Source organism: Pteronotus mesoamericanus, unplaced genomic scaffold (genome assembly GCF_021234165.1).
Source record: "Pteronotus mesoamericanus isolate MK-2021 breed Mesoamerican mustached bat unplaced genomic scaffold, CSHL_Meso_final contig_202, whole genome shotgun sequence".
NCBI classification, from domain to species: domain Eukaryota; kingdom Metazoa; phylum Chordata; class Mammalia; order Chiroptera; family Mormoopidae; genus Pteronotus; species Pteronotus mesoamericanus.
In genome coordinates, this window is record NW_026555086.1 from 3,658,798 (window position 1) to 3,681,456 (window position 22,659).

The 22,659-nt window shown below is 67.5% G+C and overlaps 1 protein-coding gene across 1 annotated transcript; it reads left to right on the forward strand.

The window, feature by feature from the left end:
- Positions 1-586: 586 nt before the first annotated feature.
- ADCY7 (adenylate cyclase 7) lies at positions 587-21,901 on the forward strand. Its single transcript, XM_054570274.1, has 25 exons — positions 587-757; positions 1,963-2,166; positions 2,612-2,773; positions 3,555-3,704; positions 3,999-4,147; positions 4,883-4,994; positions 8,257-8,384; positions 9,664-9,822; positions 9,988-10,120; positions 11,923-12,114; positions 12,418-12,452; positions 12,873-12,956; positions 13,151-13,223; positions 14,092-14,189; positions 14,469-14,553; positions 14,881-15,006; positions 15,727-15,831; positions 16,945-17,138; positions 18,218-18,308; positions 18,469-18,624; positions 19,123-19,269; positions 19,704-19,808; positions 20,096-20,210; positions 20,639-20,763; positions 20,949-21,901. The coding sequence occupies exons 1-25, from the start codon at positions 587-589 to the stop codon at positions 21,093-21,095; spliced, it is 3,246 nt and encodes a 1,081-aa protein (XP_054426249.1). The 3' UTR covers positions 21,096-21,901.
- The last annotated feature ends 758 nt before the right edge of the window (positions 21,902-22,659 follow it).

The following is a 22,659-nucleotide window of genomic DNA, read 5'->3' on the forward strand; positions in this document are numbered from 1 at the left end:
GTGGTGGTTGAGTGCTTGAAATGGGACTGGTGTGACCGAGGGACCGAGTTGTTCATTTCATTGTAATCAACTTTGATTTTAAAGAGCCACATGGGGCTGGTGACGATGGTACCCCAGTCTGGGGCACACGGGGCGCGCTTTATGAGCGTGGGGCATGCAGAGCGTTACAAAGGACTCAGGCGGGTTCAGGCTCAGGCTGATACATCGGACCGGGGGCTGTCAAGCTCCCCGCCGCCGCGGCGGGGGCCGGAGGGCCCCCGTGTCAGCCCTTCCCTGCCTCGGCCTGCTCAGGTCAGATCCGGGTCGCTTTGTGTGTCTGCAGAGCTGAGGAGCCCGCGTGTCTGGTCAGCCCGGCGTGGATGCAAAGGACGATGACCGCAGTGCAGTGACCGAGGCCCCGCAGTGGCGCGGGCAGGCCTGCGTGGCCCATGGGTCTGCCGGCGGAGAGGGCCCCTCCCCAGCCCCGTCTGCCAGGCTCAGGGAGGCCAGAGGCCTAGGACTGCAGGGGCGGGGGCAGCACGCCGATGCCCCCCCGGCCGCACCGTCTCCTGAGCGGACTGCCGGCTGGGCGTGCCAAGGCGGGAACATGCCGGCCAAGGGACGTTACTTTCTCAACGAGGGCGAAGAGGGCCCGGACCGGGACGCCCTGTACGAGAAGTACCGCCTCACCAGCCAGCACGGCCCGCTGCTGCTCACGCTGCTGCTGGTGGCCATCGCGGCCTGCGTCGCCCTCATCATCGCCGCCTTCAGCTACGGGGTGAGTGCGGGCGGCCCCCGGGCGGGGGGCTCCCCTGGGGTTCGGACCTCGGCGCGGACGCTCGGTCCTCGGGAGGCCTTGGGCGAGTCTCCGCGTTTCCGCACCTGTGAAGCGCTAGGCTGACGGGAGGCAGGTTTTTAAAATGTTGCCATCTGGGGCGGTTTTAGATATTACATTAGTTTGGCCAAATGAGCGACCCTCACGTTTCTCCACTGTGAGCTTGGATCCTGTGGAGGACCGCGGCCAGGGATGGCGTGCCTGTGACGGCCGCTGCTTCTGCTGCCACGGCAGACGCTGTGCTTCAACGCCACGCTCCTCCTCCCGGAGCCTGGCTGCGGTCTCGGGGTCCGTGGGAACGCAGCCGTCCAGCCGACGCCACCGACCCCGTCTCTGGCCCTGCCCTGCTCCGGCCGCTACCGCCCTGCAGCCGCTGAGCGCTTGACACGTGGCTGCTATGGCTGAGGGACTGATTTCTCATTTACCTTGAACTCAAGGAACCTTCGTTTGGAACGGCCACGTGTGGCTGGTGGTGGCTACAGTGTGAGACGAAAGCGTGGGGGTGTTGACAGGGTGACGTGGGTGTCGAGTGCCCGGCACCCAGTAGGTGCTGCGGGACTCTTGTTCCAGCACTCAGCAGACAGCGACTGAGCACCGACCGTGTGCAGGCGCCCCATCAGCCTCCGTGCGCATGGAGCTGAGGGGCCCCGCAGGGACACCGGGTGCTGTCCCTCTGAGACCTCTTTCCTGCAAGCCCCCGGGTGTGCCAGTCTGCGCCTTGGCGCCAGCTCTCCCCCTCTGGGTGTCATCGCTCGTCCCTCCCTTGTACACCTCTGTTGGCTCTGAGAGTCAGCGGCAGTGGCTTTGCTCCTGGTCTCCTGTACCTGTCCCCCAGGGAGTTCTGATGGGGGGCGGGGTGGAGGGAGGGAGCGAGGCCGGGCCGGTGTGCAGGCTGCTCAGGTCTTTGCGGGGGCAGGGAAGAGGCGTTGGTGCAGGCAGCCCGGCAGGTGTGAGCCTGGGCCAAGCCTGCAGGCGAGAAAGACCGTGGCGTTTGGAGGGAGCACAGTCGCCGCCTGCGTGGAGGGGCTGCCGGCAGCTGGAAGCCCCGGGCAGGCTGGAGAGGCCGACCCGGCAGGCTCTCCGGAGGCGGTGGCACCGGCCGGGCTGGGGAAGGCCATGGCATTTCCGTGAATGTTTTCCGCACCCAGGGCCCGTCCGGACAGCAGGCTGTCCTGGGGACCGCATTCCTGACGCTGGCCGTGTTTGCGGTGCTGGCCCTGCTGGTGTGCATGGAGTGCCTCAGCCGCCGGTGGCTCTGGGCCTCCGCGCTGCTCACCTGGGCCTGCCTCGTGGCGCTGGGCTACGTGCTGGTGTTTGATGCGTGGAGGAATGGGACTTGTGCGTGGGAGCAGGTAATGGGCGGGGCTCATCCCGGGGGGCAGGGGGGCAGGGGGGCAGGGGGACAGGGGGGCAGGGGCAGGGCAGGCGGGGTGGCAGCGGCCAGCGCGGAGAGTGGACAGGGCGCAGCCTCCCGGTCGTTACCTTTCCTGCAGAGGGAGAGCCGCGGGCAGCGGGCAGCGGGCAGCAGGCGGGCGCGCCCTGGGTCACGCCCGAGGGCCTGGGGAGGCTCGGCCTCGGCCCAGGCTATGAACCAGCTGATAGGAAACGATGGGTCAAGTTGGCTGGTCTGGCCCAGGAGGCGACTGCGACTTTTCCCTTCCCCGATGGGTGTCTGTTACCACCTCTCTCCACGCAGGGAGGGCAGGAGGGAGGGCAGCGGGCGCCCGTGGCCTGGGCTGTGTCCCAGGCTGGGGGCGTGGCCGGACCCCACCCTCATGCCCAGTGCCCCGCCCCCAGGTGCCCTTCTTCCTGTTCGTGGTCTTCGTGGCCTACACGCTGCTGCCCTTCGGCATGCAGGGGGCCATGGTGGCGGGCCTCGTCTCCAGCGCCTCCCACCTGCTGGTGCTGGGCGTTCTGATGAAGGTCTTCTCGTCCCCCAGCGTCGGGGTGGGGCTGCAGGTGAGCGAGGGGCTCCAGGGGGCCTGGGCGGGGACGCTGGTTCCGGCTGGGGACAGCCAGGCCCATGGGGAGACAGGGGTGAGTAGGTCCCGAAGCTTGGGGGCCGTGTTTGAAGACCGACGGCCTCAAGGGCAGGGGAAGCCGGCCCCCTGGGCAGGCGCCTGGCCCTGCGGCCTTTGCTGGTGCCCTGGAGGCTCAGCCCCGCCCTTGACTTCGGGCCCTCGGGCCCCTTGCCAGGTGCAGTGCACTGTCCCTGGATGAGCTCTGCCCCAGGCCTCGCCTGACAGGGCCGGGGATGTCCCTGGACGTTACGCCTGTGTCTTCGTGTTGAGTGAGCAAAATTTGCCAGCACTCAGTGCTGACTTATGCGTGTGTCTCCCTCCTGCCGGGGCCTGGAGCCGGCTCCCGAGGCCGAGGCCGAGGCCGGAGCTCTGGGCGGCCAGGTGGACGCCCTGCCCCTGCGACAGCCCTTGGTGCTCCCTCGGGCCCCGGGCTCTGACAGGCGCGTGCTCCTGCCTCCCCAGACGCCACTGGTCCCCTGGTCTCCGGGGCCTAGCGAATGCTGGGCAGGTGCTGAGTCAGGCGTGAGCCCTGTAGCCACAGCGACTCCCTAGGAGGCCAGCCCTTGTCTGGGTCTCAGTTTCCCTGCCCACCCCAGGATGGGCACAGCCCGAGGGGGTTTGATGTCAAGGCATGGCAGGAGTGCCACCACCAGCCCCCCCAGGGGACGGTGCCCCAGGGGCATGGACCAGGCCAAACCCGAGCCCGCCCCTGCCCGCAGCTGCTGACCAATGCCATCATCTTCCTGTGCGGGAACCTCACGGGTGCCTTCCACAAGCACCAGATGCAGGACGCCTCCCGCGACCTCTTCACCTACACTGTAAAGTGCATCCAGATCCGGCGGAAGCTGCGCATCGAGAAGCGCCAGCAGGTGGGGGTCCCGCCTGCCCCAGCTGTGCCCCCGGCCCCACGCCCTGCAGCCCTTCTCTGTGGACATCCAGCGGCGTGTGCGTGGGGGGTGAGGCCCGACACCCACGCAGGCCTCACCTCAGGGCACTGTGGGGGACATGGGAGGACACGTGGCTGGCCGGGCTGGGGCAGGGCCTAGGCCGGCAGAGGTGGGAGGAGCAGCGGGCAGAACAGAAAGGAGAGGTGGGAGGCCAAGGCTGGGGCTTGACATCCCCCCGCCTGCTCCCCCCCACCCCGCCCCGCCCCTGGTGCCCAGGAGAACCTGCTGCTGTCGGTGCTGCCGGCCCACATCTCCATGGGCATGAAGCTGACCATCATCGAGCGGCTCAAGGAGTGCGGGGACCGCCGCTACTTGCCTGACAACAACTTCCACAGCCTCTACGTCAAGCGGCACCAGAATGTCAGGTGGGCGGGACGGGGTCTGCATGGCATCTCCTGGGAAGGCCCCTGTGCCACCTGGCTGGGCTGTGGGCGGCCCAGAGCTCTGACTTCGGAGCTGGGAGGCCTGGGGCCAATGGCCGCTCTGGCTTCCCGGGCAGCCTTAGCCTCCCCAGCCTCAGTTTGCTCATCTGTAGAATGGGAGTCTGACAAGGGTGGGGTGGGGTCGCAACGTAGGAGGGCATTCGGCTCTGAAGTCGGTGCGAAGGTGAAAATCTGCAGGGGTGCCTGCCTTTTGGCGCCTCTGGGCCACACTGGAAGAAGAGTTGTTGTCTTGGGCCATGCATTAAGTGCACTATGACGTGTAATCACAAAAAAAAAACAAAACTCATGATGTTTGAAGTAAATTTAGAGTTTTGCGTTGGGCCCCAGTCACAGCCTTCCTGGGCTGCGTGTGGCCCACGGGCCGCAGGTTGGACACCCCAGACCAGGGGGAGGAGAAGGAAGTTGTCAGGTGCCAGCGCGTTTGCTGGTAGGAGTGCCATCGAGCAGCAGTGGCAGCAGGGTCTGGGGTGGGGTCTGCAGGCCCCGCCCCCTGGGGGATTTGCCTTCACCCAGACCCTCTGGCACTTGGTCTTTGTGGTCGGAGGGCCCCTCCCACTCCTAGGGAGGCTGTGGAGTGGCAGGGGTGGCTGGGGCTCTGGATGTCCCCGTGCTCCGCGGGGCTGGCTCTGACCCTCCCGCCGCTCCCCCCACCCCCAGCATCCTCTACGCTGACATTGTGGGCTTCACGCGGCTGGCCAGCGACTGCTCCCCCAAAGAGCTGGTGGTGATGCTGAATGAGCTCTTCGGGAAGTTCGACCAGATTGCCAAGGTGAGCCCACCAGCCCGCGCTGCCCACCGTGGGTGGGAAAGCCAGGAGCCCTCTCCCGTTGCATCCCGGCGTCCCGTGCCCAGCGCCGTGCTGGGGTAGGTGGGGGAGGCCTTGGTGGAATTTGAGCCTTCAGTCAGCAAATGCGTTTGAGTGCCCTGCGGTGGAAGTGGAGGTCAAGTGGTGGCTGAGGTTGCTGGAATTCTATCCCACCAGAATGTGAGGCCTGTGGGGAGACTGAGAGTCCGCAGCAGGGGGTGCATGGGGCTCAGGAGCTCAGACAGGGGCTCTGGAAGGCTGCCTGGAGGAGGCGGCTCCATCCTCACTGTGCAAGGCTGGCAGCCTTGGCCTCTCCTGGGAGCTTGGGAGGGCTGTGGGATGCTGGGCCTACCCAGATCTGTCTCTGACAACATCCCAGGTAGATCATGTGAACGGGAATGTTTGAGAAGCTTCAAAAGAGCCCCGAGGAGGAGAGGGAACAGTGTTTTGGGCAGAGGGAACAGCATATACAAAACCCTGGAGTAGGCAGTTCTGTGTGCCCATGGGATGAAAGCAGCTCAGTGCGAAGGGGGTCCAGGTCACAGGGTTAGGCCAGCAAGGACTTCGAGGGCTGAGGTGAGGCGAGAGGGACTTGACCTAGGTCCCTGGAGAGCCTGGCAGGATAGGGCAGAGAGAGTCTCCAGGATGCAGCTGGTGGGCAAGAGGTCTGGAGACCAGACAGGGCTGAACTGGGGTCTCACTGTTTTGCCTGTGTGAGCAGCATGGGAGTGGGGGCTGGGGTTGGGGGAGGGGCCTCCGCTATTCATTGATTTACATAGCGGTCCCAAGCCCTGCCGAGTGGCAGCCCTGAGCGTGTCTGGGGCCTTGGGCTTGTCCTGAAGTCGCTCCAGCCTACAGGCCCTGCGGTTTGCTGAGGGCCGCAGGGGCTGGGCCTGGGTAGCGCCTGGCCCGGACGCAGGTGGTCAACGCAGGCTTGCTGGGAGCGGTGGCCACTAACTACAGACCCAGTGGGAGATGTGAGGCAGGGGCGCTCTATCCTGACTGTGTATTTGAGTCGCGTGGAAAACTTAAAGCTCCCCCATGCCCATGCCCATGCCCATGCCCATGCCGCTTCAAGTGCAGAGGACCCAGTGGTCTGAACTTGGTGGGAGGCAAGGCCTGGCCCGCACTAGGGATTCTTTTTGTTTAGATTTTATTTTTCAGAGGGAGGGGAAGGGAGGGAGAAAGAGAGAGAGAGAAACATCAATGTGTGGTTGCCTCTCATGCGTCCCCTACTGGGGACTTGGCCCACAACCCAGGGCTGTGCCTTGACTGGGTATCGAACCAGAGACCCTTTGGTTCGCAGGCTGGGGCTCGATCCACTGAGCCACACTAGCCAGGGCATAGGAGGAGATTGTTATGGTCAGAGCTGTTCAGTTTGAGGAGGGGCTTCCCTGCCAGGGGTAGGCTCTGTCTTTGGGGATGAGCCTCCCGTCACAGGGGTAACCAAATTATAGTTGGACACCACTGGGCAGTGGTGCTCAGGAGGGCCATCCCGTGCTCTGCAAGCCCCAGGTGCTGCGGACTGAGTGACTCAGCGGGCCTGTCCAGCCTGCAGCCTGCCTTCATGACTTGAACCAGCAGACTGGAGATCCCAGAGGCTGGGCCTCATGGGGAGCCGGGGGCCAGGGGCCAAGGTCTCGGGCCACAGCTGGCCCTCCCAGACATAGCCCTCCCTCCGGGCAGGCCCAGGGGGTGGCCCCGTCTTACAGTCGGGGCAGGAAGGCTGTGGCGGGTGGCAGCCCCCCAGCTGAGAACTGGGCAGGGCCGGCCCCCGCCTTTTCTCCCCCCGGTAGTCGACTTCCAGAACTGTAACTCGCGGGGGACACGGCTTGCCCTCTGAGGTGTCACATTGCATCTGGGCTCAGGAACCCACTGCCCCCAACACGGCCGCACAACGTCCTCAGTGTGTGTCGGTGGCCAAGGAGCAGCCCGGGACAGGGCTCCCAGAAACCCCCGATGGCGGCGCGGGCGGGTCCCCAGGGTGCGGGCCGGCCCCAGGGGAGCAGCGGGGGCCTGACCCGTGCCTGGCGTTGGGCCCGCCCCTGACTTCCTGCTGCTCTCTAGGAAAGCTGTTTTCCTTTCCTCGCCCGCTGGCCAGGCCACCCAGAGGTTAGCGCGAGGCAGGCGGGCCGCCCTCAAGTGGGGTCGCTGCAGGAGGGTTTAGAAAAGGGGCTGCCCAGGGAGGCGTGATAGGTCCCGGGACCTGGCCGGAGGGGTGGTGTCCTGCCTCGTCATGGGCGCAGGGCCGTCACCCCTAGCATGGGCGGGAGTGGGCGCTAGACCCGGAGACAGAGGAGACCTTGGTTCCAGGAGGGCAGCCAGCCCTTTGGGTCCGTGCAGGAGGGAGCTGAGGTACCGGCGCCCCTGCCCGGGGCCTCCCTCCCCCGCAGAACCAGGGGCCAGGCTGCTTGCTGCAGCCTCTGGCGGGGCTCGGGGATGGGGGAGAGGGTCCAGCATGGGGCTCTTTCTTCATGCTCCTGAAAACCCCAGCCCCAGGGCCTCAGTGCGCATGACCGCCATTGCTGCGGGCTCACAGAGAGGGCGGGGGCCACAGAAGCATCTCAAGTGGAAGCTCCGACAGCGACAGCGGGCCTGGGCCTCCACTTTCCGGCCCCAGGGCCTTTGCCCTGCCCCTCCCTTTGTTCCCTGGCTGCTCTTTCTCCAGACCAGGCTGGGGCTTGCTCCGGTGGGTTTTTAGTCCTCTGCTGGCACATTACCTCCTCCGAGAGGCACCCTCGGGGCTCCCCTCCCCTCCCCGATTTCCTGCCTTAGCTCTTAGCGCTGTGGATGGTGTAAGATTTTGTCCCGTGGAGGGTCTAGTTCTGTGACCAGCGTGTGAACCCCACGGCCGTAGGGAGTTTGGTCTTTGTTCACGGCTGCGCCCAGTGCAGGGCAGGGCGCTCAGTCGGCGCTCAGATGGCGCTCAGACGTTGCAGGGATGAAGGAAACGAAGGGAGCGCCCCCAACCCTGGGGGCGTTCAGGTGGCCCCCCCCCACCAGATACACTCATTTTCGCCTCTGGCACTTGGCTTTCCTCCTGGAGAACCCCCAGACCCCCTGCCCTTTTGCCGGCCCCGACGCTGCTGCTGGTGGCTGGTTCCCCAGGAGGAGGCCCCTGGCCGGGAAGGAGGCCGGTGGACCCTGGAGGGCGTGGGGAGGCGGCGGCCGCCGGTGTGACCGGCCCCGCTGACCGCCCGCTGACCGGCCCCTCCCTCGCCCGCAGGCCAACGAGTGCATGCGCATCAAGATCCTGGGAGACTGCTACTACTGCGTGTCAGGCTTGCCTGTGTCCCTGCCCACCCACGCCCGGAACTGCGTGAAGATGGGGCTGGACATGTGTGAGGCCATTAAGTAGGTGCCAGGGGCACGTGCGGGACCCTGGGGCCTGTCCCTGCCGCGGCCCCTCCTGCCTCCCCGGGCACGGTGGGGACCGCATTGTCCCCATTCCTCGGATGAGGAGGCTGAGGCTCAGGGTGCAGGCGGCTGGCTGGGATCACGGAGCCGTCCCTTTTGCGTCCCTCCCTCTGGGGCTCCTTGTCACTGAGTGTCAGACGCACGGAGCTGGGGAGCGTGAGGAGGGGCAGCTGGGCTGCCGTCCTCCCAGGGCGGCCCTGGCGGCGGCCGGGGCGCTGGCCGACGCGGACCGGCTCCGAGCTGGCCTGCTTCCTGCTCTCTTTGAAGACCCTGGAGGCAGCGGGCAGCCTCCCAGCCCCCCAGCCCCCAGGCCTCCCTTCCCCCCAGCCCCCACGCCCCTTGAGGGCCTCTGGAGCCCCAGCATCCATCATGGTCTGTGGGAAGCGCCTGCCGCGGGGGTCAGGTGGGCGGTGGAGGCCAGGGGGCTGGGTCCGCTGCCCAGAGCTCACGGCAGATGGCAGGGGCAGGGCTGCTGTGGGGGGGCCGAGCTCCAGCTCTCCCCACCTCGCGGAACCTCCCTGGAAGCCGCGGGGAGAACCGGCAAAGGCGCAGGGTCCCCGTCCTAGCCTGGCTCGGCAGCCCCGCCCGCCTGACCTCAGGCAGCCCGCGCCCCAGACGTGGAGGCTGTGCGGGTCCCCTTCTGTTCCCTCTGCCTGGGCCCTGACGGGCTTATCCATCCCCTGTTGATGGACACACGGCTCCGGCTGCTCCCCAATTCATTCTCTCATCAAAGGGACCCAGAGGCCTGCCTATGTTTGGGGGAGCCCTGTGCCCCGGGGATGGTGTCACTTGGGCTTCTTGTCCTGCGGGATATTAACGCCCGACCCCTGGGGCCCCCGTGCTCGGAAAGGACCCCCAAAGCCTGGCCCCCATGATGTCTGTGTCCGACTGTTTGGAGGGTGCCCCGCAGCCCCCGGGCTCCTGGCTTCCTTCCGGAACCGAGTTGGTGCTGCGGGCTGGGGAACACCCTGGGGTAGCGTGTGAGGGCCTTCAACGCGGGCCATTTGGAGCTTCCTCCTCCTCCAGCCTCTGATCTCGGGGTGGCCACGCTCCCAGAGACGGGGTGCTGAGCTCCCTTCAAGGAGACGGCCCCTTCGGGCTGAGAGGGCCCCCGCCCCGCACCAGGCCCTGCCCATGCTGGGACCTCGAGCCACCCTGGAGTCCGGGGCCCCACAGGCAGCCCTGGCCGGGGTGAGGTGACCCCACTCCCCCTCAGGCAGGTGCGGGAGGCCACGGGCGTGGACATCAGCATGCGTGTGGGCATCCACTCGGGGAACGTGCTGTGTGGTGTCATCGGGCTGCGCAAGTGGCAGTACGACGTGTGGTCCCACGACGTGTCCCTCGCCAACAGGATGGAGGCAGCTGGAGTCCCGGGGTGAGGCTCTCCGGGCAGCCCTGGGGCCAGAGGCTGAGGCCGGGCCGCCCTGCGGGTGGTGGGGGGTCAGGGCGGGGCTCGAGGCAGGAGCCGTGGCCTCGCGGCGGGGGGGCCAGGCTGCGGGTGGACTCCTGATCGCCCGCCTGACTCGGGTCCCCCCCTCAGCCGGGTGCACATCACAGAGGCAACGCTGAGCCACCTGGACAAGGCCTACGAGGTGGAGGATGGCCACGGGCAGCAGCGGGACCCCTACCTGAAGGAGATGAACATCCGCACCTACCTGGTCATCGACCCCCGGGTACGAGGGCTCAGACGCAGCGGGCGGGGGGCCTACTCCTGGGGCAGGGCCCTGCAGGGAGAGCAGGGGGCGGCTGCCGGGGCTCCCAGCTTCCCCGGGAAACGGGCTCCACAGCAGCGGCTTCCCGGGAGAAACCGCGGATCCGGGGGACACATGCACGGCCGCCTGGCGCGTCGTGAACACCCTGGCAAGAAGTCACTATGAGTTCATTTTCCGTGCGGTTGTCACTCATCTCCCGGTTTTCAAAAGACACATTCTAGAAGTGCGCTTTGAGGGAGACTTGGGAAAGCAGGGGATGGCCGTGGGCCCAGCCTCCTTGCGCCCCGGGCTTTGACACGTGGTGTTGCCTGGTGGGCCGATGGCCCTGCTGTCATTAGGCCCCCACAGTGGTGGAGGCCCTGGGACTGCTCCTAGCCGGCCCCACGTCCGCCCCGGAGGCTGGCATGTCCTGGAGCCACTGGTGAATCATCCTTGGGCCTCGCTCAAGAATGTCGGCCACGCAGGCTCTGCGCTCCCTCTCGCTCCGGCCTTGGCTGTCCTCAGGGCCGGCCGGCCGGCCTGCCAGCCTCCCCCCCCCAGCCCCGCCCCGCCCCGCCCCACCCCGCCCCGCCCCACGAACCACTGAGTGCACAGCGAGGGCAGGCGTTTCTCATGCAGGGTTCAACCCGCTGCCTCTACTGTATCTGGTGCTCTGCCTCCCACCCCGGCTTGTGGTGGCGAGCTTTCCGTGGGGCCTTGTCCGTGGCCAGCACGTCCCCCTGAAGGGGGTCTCTGATTTCTTGAGTTGCTGCCCCCGGGGTGTCTGATGGGAGGGGGAGACAGACAGGCGGCCTGCCCCCGCGGCAGGGCAGGAGCTCACGTAGGGCGCGGTGCGTCCGGGGCCCTGGGCCTCTCACCCAGGCCGGGTCCCACGCCGTCCCGCTGGCTAGGCAGACTGGCGCCTCTCCCAGAAGGAGGCTAGACGTTTCCAGGGAGGTTGCCGCTGCAGTCGCCCAAGTGTTTGTGAGTGTAGGTGTTGGTGGGGACCCGAGGAAACGGGGACTCCTGGAGGGCAGTAACGTCAGGGGTTCAGGGCTCTCAAGAAGCCTCTAGATGGACCCAGCTTGTCTCTGGTGGCCTTGGCCTTTCTCGTCCTCCCCGGCTGGGGAAGGTCCAAGGCGTGGTGCTTTCCGGGGGCGGGACCCTCCTTCGGGGCCTGGCCGAGCCACGGCATCCCTGGCACAGCGCTGGCAGGCAGGTGGGCAGTCGTGGACCCGTGCTGCGGTTTGGGGGCCGCACAGGTGGAAATCACTAAAACAGTGCCCAGAGGCGAGGGGTGGCCCCGTGGCGGGGCGTCACTGTCTCTCTGGGTGGTCAGCCCCCCACGTCCTCCTGGCTGGTCCCCACAGGAAGGACACGTGGTGGCCACATGTGGGAGGGCAGGGACTGCCGCCTGTGGCTTCCCTGGGCTCATCTCCCCTTCACGGGCGCCTTCACGGGAGGGGCCCCAAGACATCGCCTGGTTCCCAGGAGGGCAGGTGGGGCCTGGAACATGTCCCTGTGTCAGTCTCTCCCTGGGGAGGCGAGATACAGGTGTGCGAGCCGTGCACAGGTGCGGCTTGTCTACTCCTGGGGGGCGGAGGGCCGGCCCCCAGATTGGGGCCTGGCTCAGCCCGTCCCCCGGGACCCAGCCTGTCTCCCGGGACCCAGCCTGTCTCCCGGGACTGCAGGCCCAGGGGGCAGGTGGGCCACGCACTTGGCAGCTCCGTGTTTCGGGGGCTGGAAAACGAGGGGGGACGGGCCGTGTCCGTGTCTGCCCGCAGAGCCAGCAGCCACCCCCGCCCAGCCAGCACCTCCCCAAGCCCAAGGGGGACGCGGCCCTGAAGATGCGGGCGTCCTTGCGCATGACCCGCTACCTCGAGTCCTGGGGGGCTGCGCGGCCCTTCGCCCATCTCAACCACCGAGAGAGCGTGAGCAGCGGCGAGACCCCTGTCCCCAGCGGCCGGAAGATCAGGGTAGGCCCCCTCCTCCTGGGGAGCTGGGGGCTGGGATGCCCTGCGAAGTGGGCGGCGGAGCCCGTGAGATGGGTCGGTTTCTGCCCCGCTGCCTCCTGGGGCTGGAGGCGTGTGGGCGGTGCCCCAGGGTGGCTGGGACGTGTCCGTCCCCCTCAGGCCCCAGACGAGTTCAGCCTCGATTCAGGATGCAGCCAGGGGAGTCCCGACACCCTGCCCGCGTAGCCGAGATGCAGGACCCAGGCCTGCGACGGGTCCGCGGCCCCGCGCCCTGCGGAGTAACTTGTCTCTTCTCCTCCCTTCCAGGCCATCCCCCTGCGGCGCCACCGGACCCCCGACAGGTGGGTGTGCGGTCCCCTCCCCTGTCAACGTGCGGCCTGCCTTTCTAGCCAAGTCCTGTCCCAGTCACTTCCTCCAGGCAGGCTGCCCTGACCAGCCTCTGCCCAGGAGGGCAGCTCTGGGAGGCCCGGCCCTGGCCACGGAGCTTGCCGTGGCTCGGATCAGAGTGTTTCTAGAAACCAGCACCGCACAACGATTGAGCGCCTGCTGTGTGCTCCCCTGAGGGGCCGGCGTGGAGGGGGGCCAGCGCTGCTGTTTCCTGCTGGGCTGCCAGCCGGCCGGGCCCTGCTGGGCCTTCGCCTGCCCTCGCTGGGCCCCAGAGAGACCTGCCTGCTGCCCCTTCACCGTCCCGCACGAGGCTCCACACCGCTGCCTCTGCGCAAGGGGGCCTGGGGCTGAGGCCTGTGGGTGTCTGATTCCAGGAGTGCGTCCCCCAAGGGGCGGTCGGAGGACGACTCGGACGATGACGAGATGCTGTCAGCCATCGAGGGGCTCAGCTCCACGAGGTGAGGCTCCTGGACCTCTGCCTGCCCGGGCCCTCAGACGGGGCTGCCCGCGTGGCCTGGCCCCCGGCGACCCAGCCCCAGGCACGTCCATGGCGTTGTTTTCCCTCCCCGGTGCTGCCTCCTGAGGGTGGGTCCTCCCCGGCCCTGCCGCCACCCCCCGACACCCGCGGCCCCCGACACCTGCCGCCCCACAGGCCCTGCTGCTCTAAGTCCGACGACTTCCACACCTTCGGGTCCATCTTCCTGGAGAAGGGCTTTGAGCGAGAGGTGAGGGCCCTGGGCAGCCCCAGGAAGGGGGGCGCCGAGGCCTGGGGGGGACACAGGGTGCCGGCCACGGGCACCCGCGTCACGCGTCTTGCCCGCTAACCCTCGGCCTGCAGCCGGGGCGGAAACTGCCCTCCAGCTCACAGACTCTGGGAGGTTTCGGGGCATCTTGGCCTCGGGTGGCCCATCTAGGGGTGGCCTATCTAGGGGCGGCCCAGCCCCTGTACCCGCGTACCAGGACCCCTCCCCGGCCTTGGCCTCCAGGATGGGGGTGCCACCTCTAGCAGGGGCTCCGGGCGAGGGGCCCTCTGGGGCGGGGGGCCTGGGGTCTGGAGGCAGACGTGGGCCCAGGCTGGGCCGGGCGGGCGGCAGGCTCTGGGAGCTGGGTTTGCTCATTTGCGCCAGGAAGCCTTGTGAGCCGCGGCCGTGCCATGGTGCCACGTGTCCGGGTGGAGGAGGGGCGGGCAGCCCGGGGTCCCCACCCGGCCGCCCGGGGCCCGGCCCGGCCTTACTCTTCGGTTTGGGGTGAGGACAGATCCCCCACCAGCCCCAGAGCCCAGCGGTGGCTGCAGACTTGGGCCCTGGGCTTTCCAGGGGCCTCGGACATCAAGTGGGAAACCCGGGCCGGGGCCGGGGCGGGGGCGGGGGTGGAGGGCAGGGGGAAGGTGTGGTCTCTGAACACACAGCCAGAACAAGTGCGAGCTGTGGGTCCCTGAGGATGGCGCAGTGTCACCTGTGGTGCAGGGAGGGCGCGAGGGTTTTCTAAGGCGGCCGAGTGGAGCCGCCCAGCCACCCGGGAGGGGCAGGCAGCGGCCCTGCAGGCGGAGCCTCCGCGGTCCTGGCCGCCACTCACAGTCTCTGTCGCCCCCAGTACCGCCTGGCGCCCATCCCCCGGGTCCGCCACTACTTCGCCTGCGCCAGCCTCGTCTTCGTCTGCATCCTGTTGGTCCACGTCCTGCTGATGCCCAGGTTGGCCCGGGGAGGGGCGACGGTGAAGCCCGCTGGGGTCCGGCGGGGGCGGGGACTGGGCCTAGCCCGGCCACTTCAGGCCTCGGAGCCCCAGGGCGGGCCCAGCCACAGTGTCCCTGCGCCTGCAGTCGGGCTTGGTGTTTGCTTTAAGCGGTGTCAGAGGGGCGGAAGGCGACCATGCGCCAGGGAATTGGGGTCCTGGGAGGGGCCGGGGAGCGTGTCTGGGGTTCAGTCTGGGCAGATGGTCCCCCAGAACGTAGATTGTCCCCTTCCATCCAGGACGGCGGCCCTGGGGGTGTCCTTTGGGCTGGTGGCCTGCGTGCTGGTGCTGGTGCTGGGCCTGTGCTTTGCCCATGAGTTCTTGGTGAGTGGGGAGGCCCCGGGCGGCACATCCACGGGGGCTCCACTGGGGTGGGGGCTGTGCAGGTGCAAGCCGCTGCCTCCTGGACCTTCCCTGGTGGGCGGTGCCCCCTCAAGCCCGCCCCGCCCCCGCCCCCGCCCCCGCCCCCGCCCCCGCCCCCGCCCCCGCCCAGTCACAGAGCGCGGGGCGCTTCTGGCGCTTCTCCTGAGCTCTGCCTGCCTGGCCTGCTCGCGTAGTCCCCACTTGGCCGTAGCTGTCCATGGCCCCGGGCTGTGGGCGCCCCTCCCGTGCGGGACTGCAGCTGCCTGACCGGACCCTGTGGTCCCGCAGAGGTGCTGCCCCACCTGGGGGACGCTCCCGGCCCTGTCCGAGAGGGTGGAGACCCACCCGCTCCTGCGCTTGTCCCTGGCCATCCTGACCATTGGCAGCCTGCTCACCGTCGCCGTTGTCAACCTGGTGGGTCCTGGGCGCGTCAAGGCCCCCGCGCCTGCCTCCTGGGGGGAGCGAGCCGGCCCTGACCCTGGGAGCCTCCCCACCCGAGACCCCCAGAATTGCGTTGCCTGAAAGCCACAGGTCAGGCGACCCCCTGCAGGGCCCCGTGGCCGGGCCTGGGAGGTTCCATGGCTGGTGAGAGCTGGGGGCCCCAGATCCACGGGGCCAGCCCCGCAGGGGTCCTGCAGCGCACGTCCTCTGCGCCCGTCCTTTCCTCCTGGCCCTCTGAGGACCCCGTGTCACCCTCTTGGAAACTCGGGAGCCGTCCTGGGCACACGCAGGGGGACGGGGGTGCCGTCGCGGCCGTGGTCACGTGCTCCGTGCCTCAGACTGTTCCTGCGGGCCCCTGTAGCCCCACATCGAGAGCCAGGGCCTGTCCCCGCTGCGTGCCCACTCGAGACTCTGACCACCTTGCTCAGGGGCACCGGCGGCGGCAGCACTGACCCCAGCACCTTCCCGGCCCCTGTCAGCCTCCAGCTCAGGGTGGGGCCCTCCCCGTGTCTGTCCTTGAACCCGTCTCTCCCTAGCTGTCCCCACTGAGGCTGACGGCTGCTGTGGGGAGTTGGGGGGCCCGGTGTCCCTGGGCCAGCTCGGAGCCCTTGGGCCTGGCAGGACATGCCCGGGGTGCTCACGGAGCTCACGGAGCCCTCGGGCCTGGCCCTGTGCGGCCCTGTCCCTCTGCAGCCGCTGCCGCCGCCGCCTTCCCCAGCCCTGGGGCTGCCGGCCGGGAACGAGTCGAGCCCGAGGGGCCTGAGCAGCAGGGACAGGACCCTGTGTGAGCTGCTCCCGGTGAGAGTACCAAGCCTTGCCCCTCCCAGGACAGGCGGGGCCCGCGGGGGCTGCGGGGCGGGGGGACCACAAGCGCCCGGGCCCCTCACCCTCTGGGTGGCCTGTAGTGTCTCCATTTTGATAACGAGGAAGCGGGCCGGCGAGGTTGCCATGGGGTGCAGGGCCGGGCGCCCGGCCGGCTGCCGCTGGAAGTTCCACAGCAGGATGGCGGCTGTGGGGCTTCAGGGGCGACAGCAGCCTGTTTTGAGCTGTTCCTTAAAGGGCAGAAAGGTTATGGCGGGGCAGGGGGGACAGTGAGGCAAAGGCCTGTAGCAGGAGGTTCTGGGGCAGGGGTGTGGGGGGGGAGGGTGGTGGCCAGCGGTAGGACCGACCCAGCTCAGGGCGGGGGGTTTGGTCTAGCGGGGGCGCTGGGGAGCCACGCGAGACCGTGAGCCGGGGAGTAGCGCGGGCAGAGATGCGCCCCAGGAAGGGCACGCTCATGGCAGAAGGCGAGGCTGTCAGGCGCGTGCACGCCTCTCCGCTGCCCTTTGTCACGTCGCGTGCACGCCTCTCCGCTGCCCTTTGTCACGTCGCGTGCACGCCTCTCCGCTGCCCTTTGTCACGTCGCGTGCACGCCTCTCCGCTGCCCTTTGTCACGTCGCGTGCACGCCTCTCCGCTGCCCTTTGTCACGTCGCGTGCACGCCTCTCCGCTGCCCTTTGTCACGTCGCGTGCACGCCTCTCCGCTGCCCTTTGTCACGTCGCGTGCACGCCTCTCCGCTGCCCTTTGTCACGTCGCGTGCACGCCTCTCCGCTGCCCTTTGTCACGTCGCGTGCACGCCTCTCCGCTGCCCTTTGTCACGTCGCGTGCACGCCTCTCCGCTGCCCTTTGTCACGTCGCCACACCACGGGCGTTTTATTACATTGTTTTCCTTGAAATGAGTTCACTTGCCAGAAGTGAAAGTAAAATTACAGTCAAAACAACAGAGCAGTAGGAAGTCTGAGACCCCGTTGCCTGCTGGTCATTAGAAGGGAGGTCAGGACGACGCTGACTCGTCACGGAGGCACAAAGGTGGGCCCGGGGCGTGTCTCTGAGGTGCGGGACAGTGGGGTGACCAGCACCCTGTCTCCCCAGTACTACACTTGCAGCTGCATCCTGGCCTTCGTCGCCTGCTCTGTGTTCCTGCGCGTGAGCCTGGAGCTGAAAGTGGTGCTGCTGACGGTGGCCTTGGTGGCCTACCTGGTGCTCTTCAACGTCTCCCAGTGCGCGCAGTGGGGCTGCTGTAGCTGCGGCCTGGGCAACCTCACCGAGACCAATGCTACCCTCAGGTGGGGCCCCGATGCCACCCCCGTCATGACTGGGGCCCACGGTAGCACCTGTTTCCGTGTCATTTCAAACTGCGGTGCTGGTGCTTCTGATTCTTGGCCCCAGTGGGCAGGATGCTGGGGGGCGGGGGGCACTGCGTGGTGCCCACTTTACAGAAAAGCGCCAGGTCTGCAGCTCCGAGCAGAGTGGGACTCGCGGGCAGGTTCTCCGGGGACGTCCCTGGTCTCGCAGAGGCCTCCCGGGCTGCCCAGTCTTTGGGCCCGTCAGGGGGTGCGGAGGTGGCTTCGCTGCAGCCCAGCCCCTGCCCAGAGCCGCAGCCGCAGCCGCAGCCGCAGCCGCAGCCGCAGCCGCAGCCGCAGCCCTAGCCCTGGAAAGAGCAGTTGCGTGTGCTCTGTGTCTGGTCAGGTGGCTGGCACCTGTCTTCTGGGAAGCGCTGGTGAGCACATGGTTCTGGGGGCTCCGGGCCACGCCTGGGTTGAGAGGGGTCCTGGCTCCCCCTGAACGAAGAGGCTGGCCCATGGGGCCCCAGAACAAAACCTGCCCCTGGGGGTCTGCCGGCCCCTGCTAACTCCTGCCAGCGCACGGCTTCCCGGATCACCCCCGTCCCACTGAGGCCCCGGCCCCTCGCTGCTGCGCTGCTGGGGGCTTTCGCTTTAGATGGGGCTCGTCCTCATCGTGTGGGTGTGAGCGCAGGTGTCACCTCAGTGAGGCCTGCCCACCCCCACCCCTCCCCCCTCCCCCTTACCCCCCTTCCCCCTTCCCCCCTTCCCCCCTTCCCCCTTCCCCCCTTCCCCCTTCCCCCTTCCCCCTCCCCCTTCCCCCTCCCCCCTCCCCCTTCCCCCCTCTTCCCCCCCTCCCCCCTCTTCCCCCCTCCCCCCTTTTCCCCCCCTTCCCCCCCTTCCCCCCCTTCCCCCCTTTCCCCCCTTTCCCCCTTCTTGGAGTTCTCTCTCGTCTTGTTTACCATCTGCACCGTGAGTGCTGAGGGCAGAGGTGCCCGACTGTGTGGCTCTTCCCTGGGTGCGCACCGCCCCCCGGCGCGTGGGGGCTGGGAACGACCCCTGCCTCCCTGCACACCCCGCAGCTCCCCGGCCTGTCAGTGCAGCAGCCTGAAGACCACGAGCAGCTTCTACCTGGTTCTCTTCTACTTCACCCTCCTCACGCTCTCCAGACAGGTGAGGCCCGGAAGCGCCGACCTGCCCTCCCCGCGGGGGGCGGAGGCAGGGGCGGGGGCGGGCTGCTTGCTGTCTGGGGCACACAGCCCTGCGGGGCGGGCGGGTGCCGGCCCGAATCTCGCTCACTGGGACCGGGACACTGCTTCCCCGCCGTTTGCAGATCGACTACTACTGCCGCTTGGACTGTCTGTGGAAGAAGAAGTTCAAAAAGGAGCACGAGGAGTTTGAGACCATGGAGAGCGTGAACCGCCTTCTGCTGGAGAATGTCCTGCCGGCGCACGTGGCCGCCCACTTCATCGGGGACAAGCTGAACGAGGTGTGGTGGGCGGGGGCCCGGGCCGCCCGAGGGCAGGGAGTGGTTCACAGCACAGCTCCCGTGGGTCTCCGCCGGGCACCCTGGTGCCAGTGTGAGCTGGCAGCTGGAGGGACACAGGCTGGGGAGTCGGGCCTGCGGGGACGGGACACCCCACTCCCTGGGCCTTGGTTTTGGCACCTGGAAGGTAGGGCCCGCAGTACTTGCAGGGTAGGATGGCCACAGGTGCAAGCGTGTCACGCGTTTGAGACCCGAGCAGCCCCAATGAACAGGTGTCTCCGCTGGTTCTGATCAGCAGCGAGCTGCAGACAGAGGCCCGTCTCCTGCCATCTCCCACCTGGGGGTTCTCAACCCTGCTCTGCGGACTCAGATCCCCTTTGAAAGGCCCCCACCCCCACGCAATGAGCCCCCGGCCACCAGGTTGGAGCAGCTGCAGCACCAGGGGCGGGCCCCCCAGAGGCTGGGTGGGTGGCCTGAGGCCCGTGCCTTCCCTCCCGCCAGGACTGGTACCATCAGTCTTATGACTGCGTCTGTGTCATGTTTGCGTCTGTGCCGGAATTCAAAGTGTTCTACACGGAATGTGACGTCAACAAGGAGGGGCTCGAGTGCCTGCGCCTGCTCAACGAGATCATCGCCGACTTCGATGAGGTGCGGCCCGGCTGGGAGTGGGGGGAGGGCGGCGCCCTGTGCCCTGGTAGACGGACGTGCCACCCTCCTGGTGGCTTTTTCGTTTATTCAAGTTCTGTGTCTCCCCTGTGGCATGCAGCTGGCTGAGGTCAGCTGGGGGTCCTTGCAGAGGAGAGATTTCCAGCTCAGCCGGCGCAGCTGACGTGCCCGTGTGCACTGCTCTATAGCCGGCCATTCGCTCCTGAGTTGGAGCCAGAGCCAGAGCCAGATGGGAACGGGAGGGGCAGGGAGGCAGGGACGACAGGCAGGAGGAGCAGGGAGGGCCCGCCTGTCCCTAGAGGAGGGCTCTGCTGTCAGCGGTGGGGGGCAGGAGCCCACACCCCCTCGGAGCCCGGGGCAGCTCGGCTGCTGCTGCCATGGCCCTGTCCCCCGCCGCCCCCCCCCCGGTCCTGCAGCTGCTGTTGAAGCCCAAGTTCAGTGGCGTGGAGAAGATCAAGACAATCGGCAGCACCTACATGGCAGCTGCTGGGCTCAGCGGCCCCTCCGGGCAGGAGAACCAGGTACTCAGCCGGCCTAGTGACCTTGGATCCCAGCCCCCAAGGTGGAACCTAACAGTCCACAGACCTGCCCCCTCAGAGGGGCCCCTCGCAGGCCCTGGCCTATGAGGGAGGGGCCGTGGTGCGGGGGAGGCCTCGGGCCCTCGGCGCATCCCTGCCCGCCGACGGCCCCGCTCCCGGGCGTCGTGCCCAAGTGGCGCTCAAGGTGCTCTGGAGTGTCCATGCAGCCCCGACGAGGCAGGACGGGGTGTGGCCCGCCACGGCCCCGTGGACAGCGCTCTGTCCCCCAGGACCTGGAGCGGCAGCACGCCCACATCGGCATCATGGTGGAGTTCAGCATCGCCCTGATGAGCAAGCTGGACGGCATCAACAGGCACTCCTTCAACTCCTTCCGCCTGCGTGTCGGTGAGGGCGCCGGGGCGGGCGGGGACCTGTGGTGCACCCGGCTGTCTCCCGTGAGGAAAGGTTCCAGAGAGCTCGCTCTGATTAGTTTAGATAAGGATACATCCCTACACAGAGGGTGGAGAGCCACAAGCCACCGGCTTTAATGAACTAGATGACCTTCCAATGCACCGTCACCCCGTGTGGTCACTGGGGGCCCACGGGGCCCTGCTCGGAGCCCGCGTTCTTTAAGAGATGAGCGGGCGCTGGGGCTGTGGATGCCGCCGGGGCTGCGGAGCACCAGTTGCGCCCAACGCGGGAGCGCTGCCCCACCTCCCTCTGGACCGTGCCCCCGCCCCGCCCCCCCCGCCCCCCACCGCCCCCCATGCCAGTCCAGGCGGGAGCCGGAGGCGCGGCCTCTGTGACCGGACGGCTGCTGACGTTATCTGCAGGCATCAACCACGGGCCTGTGATCGCCGGCGTGATCGGGGCGCGGAAGCCTCAGTACGACATCTGGGGAAACACAGTCAACGTGGCCAGTAGGATGGAGAGCACTGGGGAGCTCGGCAAGATCCAGGTAAGAACCCGCGGGGGAAGCGTGAGCGAGGACCTGCCGGAGGGGAGGGTGGCGGGTGGCGGGTGGCGGGTGGCGGCCACACTCTCCAGGGAGGCTGGGCGCGCGGCCCACCGGCAGTTTCCACCCGCTGCTCCTGCACAGGCGCTCCTCCCGCCTCTGAAGCCTTCTGTTTGTTTCCTCTCCAGGTGACTGAAGAGACATGCACCATTCTCCAGGGACTAGGTTATTCTTGTGAGTGCCGAGGACTGATCAACGTCAAAGGCAAAGGGGAACTGAGGACTTACTTCGTCTGCACAGACACTGCCAAGTTTCAAGGGCCTGGGCTGAACTGAGGGCTGGCGGCAGGGCCAGGACTTGCGCGGGCCGACCCCCTCCCCGAGGGCAGGCCGACGGGAAGCCGCAGCCCCTTGCCGGTCACGGCCTTCCACGGGCCTGGCCACCGCTGCCTCCCAGCAGATGGCTCCGCGTGACTCCCGTGGATTCGCACGGGAGGACTTCCGGGGATGCGGGTGCGCGGTCCCAGCTCGAGGCGGCCAGAGCCTCCCCAGGCCCGGGGTGCCAGGCCCTCCGAGCTGCTGGCGTCGGGACGAGGCTCACTGCCGAGGTGCACGCCCTCCTCCGGCCCCTGACCGGACACACCTGTGGGTGCTGGGGCACTAGCTGCAGGAGCGACCCCTTTCCTAGGTGCAGGACTGAGACCAGGAGTATGTGGGGGGGCTGGGGGGCGCCCTTCGCCCCAGGGGACCAGCTGGGGGTCTGCTTCTTGCCTGGGCGAGCTGGTAAACAGCTGGCGAGGGGGTGTCAGGCCTGCTCATGGCTTCAGGAGACAGACCACGGAGGACACGCGCTGTTGTTTTCCATTTCTGCGGTGTGTTTGTTTTAAACGGATACATTATTAACGGAGGTTTTATCCTTTTTAATGACTTCTTAGAGGCTAGACAGCTGTCTTCCCTCCAAGCATATTCTCTTGCCTTTTAACCACTGGCACATAAGTAGGACTCCTGTCCCGTGTCAGCTTATGGGCTTATCCCAGCTCTGTGGGATGTGGCTCCAAGCAAGACGGCAGGGAGGAGCGTGGCCCTGGCACTAAATCAGACCACTTTGGGTCCCATATTTTGAGATAAGGTTCAATAAACAAAAAGCCTAGAAAACTAGGCACAACTCTCAGCCCCGTCCTCGCTCCCCCCTGCAGGCTGCCCTGCGTCCCGCGCCCATGCCGGACAGGCAGGCCAGGACCTGTGGAGAGCCCGGACCACCCCTGCCCTTCGACCCAATTCTAACCCCGAGGGGCCCCGCCCTGGGGGCGCACTCCATGAGGGCACGTGGAGGGCCCTTGCCCAGGAGGCTAGCGCCCTCTCGGATGCTGAGACGCTCTTGTTCTCGCTGAATGAAGCAAGGCAGCTGCAAGAAGCCAGGCTTGTGAGCCTCAACTCTTAACAGAGTCCAAAGCAGCCAAACCAGGCCCTAAGGTGAGAACCAACCAACCTGTCCATTCCTTTTTCTGAACGGACCTCCCTGCCTCGCGCCCAGAGCGGCCCAGGAGCCCTCCCACAGGTCAGTACCCCTGCACAGCTGGGATTCCTAGCCAGGAGACTCCCGCAGACCCCCGCAATCCCACCCAACTATGCACACGGGAGGCTGCAAGAGACTGTCCTGGCAGCAGGCGGGACGGCTCGGCACAGAGGCCCGCCTGGTGCTGGCCGGCGCAGTGCATGCAGCCTGGGCAGCGGCCGGAGCCACGCTGCACTGTGGGCGTGTCCTGACCTGCACAACGGGGTTGGGCAGGCCTGGGGCAGTGCTGAGGTGGTGCGTGTAACGGGAACGGCACAAATAAGTAACAAGACCTTGCGCTGCAAAGGCATTTTATGGCCAAAACGTGGGTGAAAGAAAGCAGGT